We start from the raw sequence: 9,599 nt of genomic DNA, 5'->3' as shown, positions 1-9,599 counted from the left end.
AGCTATAAAGTGGCCCAAGAGTTTAACGTTCAATGTTTAATGTTCGTTCATTTCTTGTCAATATTCAGGCAAAAAGCTCAATTCGATTTCTGCTCCAATGTTAGTTTACATCCATATTGTTGAGAATTTATATTCAATAATTGAGTATATCTGTTTCTCAAGAGAAACTTCGTGTCTTTCCTTGTTTAATTTTCTTGTTTAATTTCAAAGGCACTTCACAATCAACCAGAACAAACAGAGGTCAAAGGTCAGAAACTTCAAATGACACTGAATGGAAGCAGAACTGGAGATAAAAATTAAAGGACTCTAATCATAATACAAATCTGTATATGTACTGTGTGTACTATATATTGACTATAGTATTGTATGTATACAGGGTAAACTGTACACTGTATTTACATAATCAGTTCTGTTTGATATTAAAATGTTTCTGGTTGAGTGAATGGATTCTTTTGGAGAGTGGATTAAAAAAAACAAAAATACAGACTGTAAAAACTGATAATGAGGGACATTTCTTTCCCGTCCCAAAAAAGCCAAGGTGTTGAAGTGTCCTTGAGCGAGAGCTGAACTGATCCTGACAGCTGAGTGTGGCCACAGCTGGTCCTCCAGGTGAAAGCCTACGTCTTAAATATCCCTCATTACGCTATATGTAAGTGATTTAGAGACCAAACAGCACATTCCAGATGCTCTAATAGACAGCCAGTTGATATACTGTCATCCTAATAAACACTAACAGAGCCGTGGTATTTCATTGGAGGGACAAGGTGCTGCTACTTTGCTGTAGCGGCTCAGTGTCCTTGAGAACACGACTGTGCAATGAAGCAACAAAGTGCTTTATTAGATGTCCCCTGATAGATCTGGTCTGAGGTGGAATTCATGTCTCCAGTAAGAGGGATAATGTTTGGCTGCAACTCAAGAGGGAGGGTCCACTCGGTATCTATCACTGGAGGTGACTGGGTGTCAAATAAAAAAGCAGTGCTGGGTAATTTTACAGGATGAAAGTCAATAGAGTCAATACAGGCAATCATCTGAGGCACGCCTCTCGCCTTTCCTTGAGCTACTCACTGGTACAGTATTTACAACAGTCCTGGGCCAAATGGTTTTAACCTGCTGAGAGGGGAAAGGGATTGAGTTTGGCACTCGTACAGTGGGACTTCAGTGTGATAAAAAGAAAAATCGCAGTCGATTTAAAGCAGCAGTGTGTGTCTAAACCTACTCTTGAGCAGGAAATAGTGATCTTCTTTATGCAGCATGTTTCCTCTCCCTTCTTTTTGCAGCAGGGTATTGATAAAGTGAATATAAAACTAAAAAAGTCTCACCAGTCGCTGACCTAACCCCGTCTGAAAAGGATTACTCCTTTTGAAAGTGCTTCTTTGCAGGGTGCAGTAACATTAAAAGAGTCTAGTGAAGAGATGGCCGAACACGTACAGTAACATACCTGTAAAACAAATTTTCAATATTACACCTTGTTCTTTGTACATATTGAACATCTGGATCAATGAGCTTTAGATGTGCTGGTAGGTGGATTTTGTTGCTTCTGCACAGACACAGGCTAGCTGTTTCCCTCTGTTCACAGCCTTTATGCTAAGCTAAGCTAACCAGCTTCTGGCTACAGAAAATGTCTAAGGTGAATTTACTTCTATTTGTAGACTAGTGGGCTAAAATCAATTATTACAAAGGTATTTGCACAAACTATAACACTGGTTATAAATCAAGAATGTAAATATGTCACATACAGTAGTACTGACTTGTTTAAAGTAATTAAATAGTGTTTGTAATATTAGTGTTCCTCCGGTAAATCTGGGACCTGAAAATATTTTTTCCCGAGTCAGAGCTTGTAACCTCCGCACTGGGGGGGGGGGGGGGGGACTATTTTTTAAAGACCTTCAAATCACTTATTGATGTCCTTACTGAAAACGTCAAGCTCCAAAATCCAAAGATATTTGTGCAGCCAACATTTCCAAACTAAAAGAAAAGAAAAGCAGCAAATCCTCACTTTAAAGACGCTGCAATCAGTAATGAATCAATAAATTGATTATTAAAATTATTGTAAATGACTTCAAATTTTCTGTTGAGCAGTTAACACACTTGATTGTTTCAGCTCTAATCACATAAAAACTCCTGACAAATAAGAGGCTGGAAGAAAGTTGTTTGCTTGAAAAATGACATAAACAGTTAACTGATTATCAGAATAATCTATCAACTAATCTATTGATTGTTCCAGCTACAGATCCAAGCAACTTAAACTCACATTATGAGTCTTTTTCTACTATTATAAGACCTCACAGAGGGTGAAAAGTACTATTTATGCATTTGAATTGTGTAACTGAGAAGTTATTACACTGAATGTTTTTCACATTTCACTGACATGCTGTCTGGAAAGTCGAAATTTGACTCTTATCACAGGAAAACAACCAGTGTTGGTTTGCATTTCACCCTGAGAGATGACAGGGATAAGAGGCCTAGACTTATTTTCATGTTTCCAATTTTGAGTGGGCAAAACAGGAAGGAAAAAGGGTGCAAACCAGCCTTTGATTTATATTCAAATGAGAAGTATACAGGGGAAATTGGATTTCCTCTTTCATTTCAGAGAATGAATTTCCTGGTAGCGGATCGTATTGTATCATCTTGTGGCGTTAATATCCAGCTCTGAGCGTCAGGAGCTATTCTTCATTACAAAGACTCCGTGGAACTTTTACACCTCCTCGCCCCAGAACGCAGTGACAATTTCCATTTCTGTTCCAATGTTCAAACAATACCCCCAAGGCCATTTAAGACATTTCTCACCAGTTTTTAATTTACACATGAAAGGTGATAACATATCAAAGGAGTTCTGCTTTAAATTCAAAAGAAAACTTGTCTCTGGCTTATGTCCCTTATGTCAAGGAACTGGGCTAATTCTGCACCTCAAAGCAAGCCAGGCAGAGGAGGATCCTTTTGTAGGTGTAATTGAGTTCAGCATGTTTATACACTGCTGAAAAATTCAACACCGTACACAACCAATTTAATCACACTGGCTCATGGGGAAAACTCCATTCACTGCTGTGTCCAGAGAGAAGCCACTCGCACCATTAGCAGCAACTTGTTTCTAGAAAAAAGCTATAATGCCTAATTCTGATTTTGTATACAATGGCAATGTCTGCCAAGGTGGTGAATTCAACGTTTTTGGTGTGTGTTTTTAACGACCTCTCACCAACTTAAACACATAACAACATAAATCGGGGGAACTTAAGTTTTACATTTAGTTTTCGAGCACATCGGAACAGCAAAAGTAAGTGATACATTTCAAAATGGCGGCATTAAAACCTAGTTAATTTATGCATTTCACAGCTAGTAAAGTGACAGCTCGTGGCTGCTGGTTGTCATAGTAACACAATACATTTTCCTGCTTCTGAGTTTATCATAGTTTTCAAATAGCGAATGTCACAGCAAGTGATGCAGGGCTGCAACTTAACGGTTAAGCACCCAACTCAAAGTGGCGTCCTTAAACTACTCGGTTTGTTCGACACAACATTTTTCATTTTGATCACGCATGACGAGAACAAGATGAGAAGCTGCAAATCCTGATAGGGGAAGTTTGAAAAAGCAAATATTTGGCATTTTTACATCAAAATTGTTATTACCGACTATTCTAATCATTGCAGCTCTGAAGCAAAGATAAGATTTATCGCTGTAAACAGAGCTTCAAAAAATGCGGCTATATCTCAGCTCAGTCTCAATGAAAAGGGAAAATAAATAATCAGATCGTACATTGAAAGTAACTAGACTTTTGACTTTAAGGACAGATTTTGTTGAGTTGTTGGATACTGTCCAATCTAAGTGTGTTTAAGCTGGGGGTTACCAGCCTATGAAATGTGGTAACCACTGTCTTTAGCAGTAAAGGGGTTGTGGATGTGAATACATTACCTGCTCAGGTGAGACGGGGCTTTCTGAAGCAATAGTAGAACTAATGGACATGAAAACAGGCGATTAGATAGTTTTATAGTAGCAGGTTTGAGTCCTCTGACGGTCAGTGGTTGAGCATGAACAGCATGTTCACTGAAACAACTTTGTTTGAGTTAAGAATCCACAGACTGTTGAGTTACCTCTGGCACCACCTACTGGACTTACACAGGCCCATACTGTAACACTTCTATAGCAATAACACCATCTTTGACCTTTTTTTTTAGTGTCTTGTTTCTTTATTGACACAATGCAAACTGATCAGTGATTAGGGAGTTAAAGCGTTGTCTCACCATAATACGAAAAAAAAAAACTTTAGCATTATTCGGTTTTATTTTAAAAGACATCTGCCTCTGAGATTTCTGCTTCCACCAAATACAAAGTATGCAAATTAAATTTTGTTTTGTGGTGCTCACGGCATCAAAAAGTTATATTTAATAGTTCTGATATCTATATAGTCTATGTATATTAACAATGTGTTTTGTGGATTATCCTGAGTAACAAGAACATTTCTTGTTACTGTAAGCACCAGAAATAAAATTCCAGTTTCATACATTGTTATGTGGAGGCAGCAGAAAGATATTTCAACACCAGGGCCAATAAAACCAAAACTATCTGACTGGATATAAAGACCGGTAAGGGTAAGAGAGAAAACATGTTGGGTTTTGAGACCCAAAGTATGACTTTTAATCTAACAGCTTTGAGAACTTAAGAATCTTTGGTATGTGTGATGTTTGGCTATCATTGTGAAAAGCTGAAACACATACAGTTAATGCTGAAATGATCTAAAAGCGTGGTCTGGACGGAGATCTGTGACGAGCAGGGAAGTTCATAAAATGTTATATGTTCACCTCTGCATCCATTTTCTTTAACAATCTGCTGAACTGAAGCATCAGGAGTCTGTTTAGTCCTTTTTTTAAACTGTCTTGCATGCAAAAAGTCTTGACACAACTGCTCAAGCACAAGTACCCAAATTAATTTATATTACGTTCACCCCAAAAATTAAGTTCACACGTTCACGAGAATGTTGAGAATGTCCAAGAAGAGGCTTTGCATTTTACTTCCGATGTGCTCCTCATGTAAATCCAAACGCAATAATCCTTCTTCGTTCGTACTCTCCGTGAATTTCTTCATCATAACATCCCAAAAATGATACACCGACATAGTTCTGAAAATTAAAACCAGTCAATCTGCACGCAAGCAGTTCTTGCCAGGGATCTTCAAACATCGGTCGAGGCACATGCCGTGGGCGCGAGATGAAAATCAGGCTCACAAACAACAAATATTTGTGATGTGAAGTGCAAATTCCAGAATCAATCCACTGCCAGTTCTCAAGTGGCTCTGATGTTTTGACAGGTGTATGTAAATCTCAAAAGCAGCACGAAACATTTTAGAGATATCTTTTTGATGCTCACACTCTTATTTGTGTCTCTAAACCCTGCAACACACCTGCGGGACAAGTTTTTGGAGCATATGGAATTCATTATGCCTCTTACAAATGTGTTTGTTCCTCCCCTGACTTTAGATTAGCAAAGAAAGCCTGTGCCTGGAAACTTGCCAGCTTTATTCCCTGCTGGGAGGGGATAAAAAAAGACAATATCCACTCTCCACTTGTATGGATGAGGGGTGTACTTGAACGCAGCACCTCGTAAGTTCACAGCTGCTCGAACACAGCAGCCAGTAGCAGAGGGGTGTGGTTAAACTCAGGTTTGTCGTTAAGAGGTGCTGTAGCAAGTAGGATGTTGCTTATTAAGTGCATGTGCGTTGAGAAAAATGTCCTGCATTAAATTAATAGAAAGAACTGATCAGAGCGGACTCATTTACACCTGTGCTCCTCTCTTACTATGAGAACAAAAAAAACCTTAATGCATTTTTCTACTAATGTAAACACTTAGCATCCCTACAGCTGGACAGACCTGCACTTTCTCCTGGACAGAGGACTGGATGGAGACTTGGGTGGGAGGCAGCTGTGCTGGATTTCAGGAGGCTATTTTGTGGCAGAATCCCCATCAGGCCTCATGCTGAAGGGCTCCAGGCGCTCGCTCTCAGGCAGCATGTTGTTAAGGCGCTCCATCAGCGGCACCGTCTGGTCGATTCCCATCTGGATGCGCCTCAGGATCATGGACATCTCGTTGACCTTCTGGATCTGCTCGGCATACTTGGCGTAGCGTTTCTGGCGCTCCTGCATTATGCTGAACAAGGTTTCCACTGACAAGTCCATCTGGAGAGAAACAGATGGGAGAAAGACAGAGAGACAGTCTTTGACTTCTGATGACACTTTGAATCACAGTAAAAATAGCTTAGACGATTTACACAACTCAGAAATGTTTTAGAAACTGCAGAAAGAGTAATAAAAACATCTGCAGCTCTACACAGTCAACAACATTAGCTCAGCTTCGGATCGGAAAATCACAGCTGGCAAGCACCTGGTCCTTGGTAACACCCAGTGGTGTACTGGCCATCAGGCACACCGGGATAATGCTGCGTTCCATTTACATCAGGGGTCGGAAGTCGCAACTGGGAGTGACGTCTGTCTCAAGTTGACCATGTTCAAGAGTGTTCAGAGTGTTCACTACTATTAAATTCTTGCGTTTTCTGAGTTGGAAATCCGACTTCAGGAGGCGTTCAAGTTGAAACTTACGACCAGGAGCTGGGAAATTACGACTTCCGAGTACAACTGGAGCGCACCATTAATCCCAGTGGGAAGCTGCATTGATGGGCTGGTTTTTTACCTCTTTGATCCTCTTGACCAGGGCGTTCTGGTCGAAGGCCACGGCCTCGGCACACTGGTGTAGATGGTCCTGATACCGGACGCAGAGCTGCAGAACCTGAGCAGCATCCAGCCTTTCCAGACACACACTGCTGGGTGACGTCTGGCCACTCAACACTCCTGCAGAGGGAGAGAAGCAGAGGACTTACATGGACATGTTGGAACAGAGTAACACTTGACAAGAGCATAACACTTGGTAATTATTGCAATTAGCTCAGCACAGGATCTGACAGAACTGCCCTTCCTGCTATTTCAGGAGTGTGCCTACACAGGAAACTTGGCTCATTATCCACCTTCTAACACAGTGATAATGGGTTGCAGCGACAATTAGCTTCACTACACAGAATCTGAAAAACAGACCAGAGGGGACCAGTTGAAAATAAGATGAAACTGTCGGCATCCTCATGTGGAAACTCAAGATTAAAAACCTACACACTGTGCTCATATCACAAATTAAATTAATTTGAAGCTATTAGTGCATTGTACAGATCTTTTGTCTGACTTCTATAAAACGTGGGCTCTAAACATTTCTAAACCTGAAATGGCACGGTGGCCCCAATTACAGTTGGTGGTTTAATACTTTACATGTTTATAAATGCACATATTTATTTTAAAGCATTCAGTATTTGCCACAGCATATGGGATTTGTGCTGTGGATGAGCACTTGTGGACTGAAGTGTGTTGTTCTGCATTCAGTCAACTCGTTGTTAGGAACATGTAGCTAAAAATGAATGCACTCTAAATCTCTGCAATACCTCCTACCATTACAGACAAAAAACTGCAGCATCCAAAATGATCATAAAGTTGGCACCTTTCAAAACAATTTCATTAAAAACTGATCATTTTAATTGTATTGTACCTGTAAATTGGAGTAGACTGCATTAGTTTTGGATAGGTGTGAAAGATAACACTACAATTTACGCCAGCAGCTGGGTACCTTTCAAAAGGGGCTGAAAAGTGGGTATTTCTTGAAGCTTTATGACGTCTGGATCGTTGTGAATATTTCGCATCGACTGGGTCCCCTGGGTCACAACCACAATGTCATCCATCTTTGCCTTCTGCTTCGCTGGAGACGGCACCACTGCAATGACAACACTCCTGTTAATTACTTCATGTCAGTTCACCATGTTGTAATCAAATGTCTTAAGTAAGTTTTTGAAGATCTGGGAGAACTGCGCTTTTCTCTGATCCTTTTAATGGGTGAGAAAATTATGAAAGACATACTCTATCATTTGATTAAGTAAAAGAAGTAACTGCACAATGTAAACATACTTCATTACAAATAAAAATACTACATATAAAATCTGATTTAAGTAAAAGTACAGAAGCAGAGCTGCAAAGATTTGTCAATTAATCAATTAGTTGATGGAGAGACGATTTAGATTTTTATTTAATAAATCTTGTTTCAGCATCTCATAAGTGGATATTTTCAATTTTTATTCTTTATTCTATAATAGTAAAAGTCAATGTTGTTTTTTTTCTTAAAGATATTGACCCATGGACTAATTGACATACCAAGAAAATAACAAATTAATCAATAATACAAAATCGTTAGTTGCAGGCTTGTACAGAAATACGCTACAAAAAATATGCAGAAGATATTAAGAGGTAATAATTTGTCCATTCAGAGTAAATATTCATTACTTTTACTGAAACATTAATGTTAGAAGATTGTACTAAGAGGAAAGTAGCTGGAATATGCAGCTGTCAAGTCAATGTAGTGGAGTAACTTAAGGTGTGAAGCAGAAGTTAAATTTAAATGACACTCGAGTAAAAAATACTCACAGTACTGCAGTAACTTTTAACTTATTTTCCATTAATGGCAGTGACAGTGCAATGGTGCAGTGTCCCTTTATTTACAGCAAGCTAACATACCTTGGTTAATTATGTAGAAACAGATGAAAATGACTGAATACAAGGCATTTAATGAGAGGACAGCCTTACCTGACGAGCTGTAGTCGGAGTGTTTGTGCTCCGCTTCTCCGCTCTGTTCTGCTCCCATGGTGCTAACGTCTAAGCTAGCACGCTAGCGGTTAGCTTTCGTGAACGTATCCAGAAACTTAACAGCGAAACAAACCCTTTAACGTTTATGATAAACCGCGTGCAGAGACTTCACATGACCCCCAAACACACTCTGGCTAACGACGAAGCAACCATGTCGACAAAAGAGGAACTGGACGTCGGAGTAGTTGGCTGTTAGCTATATTAGCTAACGGTTAATTCGTACTACAGTTCACTAGCAAACAAGCTACCGGAAGTTTATTTGAAGCTAAATGACGCCTAACGGCGCCGGCGAGTGACACCCACGTACTTTAAGGAATTAAACAACCTTTACATTAACCTTACATGATACAACAGAAATGACTGACTGGTTCACGACGAGGCAACGCTTCCGTAAATATTGATCACGGGGTCTGCCCTTTCTTTGTGTCCGGACCAAAACATTACCGCCCCCTGCTGCCGCTGAGGTCTGACGTAAACCAGGAACTGAACCAGACCTCCACAGGGGTCCTGCAATGTCCACATAACCAAATTTAAGACTTTTCACTTTTTAATACCTCCCTGAATGCAGTTAAATAGACGAACTTATTGACATTTCTATCACGTCTTTGTTAGCACTTCCCAGCTGTATGCAATAATGATTCCTGGTGATATAATTAATATGGATTACTGGGCAGGTGAGTGGGCCCCTGGTCCAGAGTTTCTGTGTAAAGTGACTGTTCATATTTCTTATTTGAAGGTCACAGATCTCAGTTTAAAGACTAAAAAGACAAGCAAAACTATCCCAAAGAGATACATAATGACCACATGGCGCAAAACAACCATAAAAAGACAGAAAACAACCACAAAGAGATTGAAAACAAGACAAGAAATGCAAAATAACCAC

At 39.8% G+C, this 9,599-nt stretch overlaps 1 protein-coding gene across 1 annotated transcript; it reads right to left on the bottom strand.

The window, feature by feature from the left end:
* Nucleotides 1-2,770: 2,770 nt before the first annotated feature.
* borcs5 (BLOC-1 related complex subunit 5) lies at nucleotides 2,771-9,167 on the bottom strand. The gene is made up of 4 exons (XM_018672596.2): nucleotides 8,657-9,167; nucleotides 7,650-7,793; nucleotides 6,675-6,832; nucleotides 2,771-6,163 (listed from the first exon to the last, which is right to left on the bottom strand). The coding sequence occupies exons 1-4, from the start codon at nucleotides 8,712-8,714 to the stop codon at nucleotides 5,930-5,932; spliced, it is 594 nt and encodes a 197-aa protein (XP_018528112.1). The 5' UTR covers nucleotides 8,715-9,167; the 3' UTR covers nucleotides 2,771-5,929.
* Between the last annotated feature and the right edge of the window lie 432 nt (nucleotides 9,168-9,599).

Source organism: Lates calcarifer, linkage group LG10, assembly GCF_001640805.2.
Source record: "Lates calcarifer isolate ASB-BC8 linkage group LG10, TLL_Latcal_v3, whole genome shotgun sequence".
Lineage (NCBI taxonomy): Eukaryota > Metazoa > Chordata > Actinopteri > Centropomidae > Lates > Lates calcarifer.
Note: the sequence above shows the minus strand (reverse complement) of the source record. Positions and strands in the feature narration are given on the sequence as shown.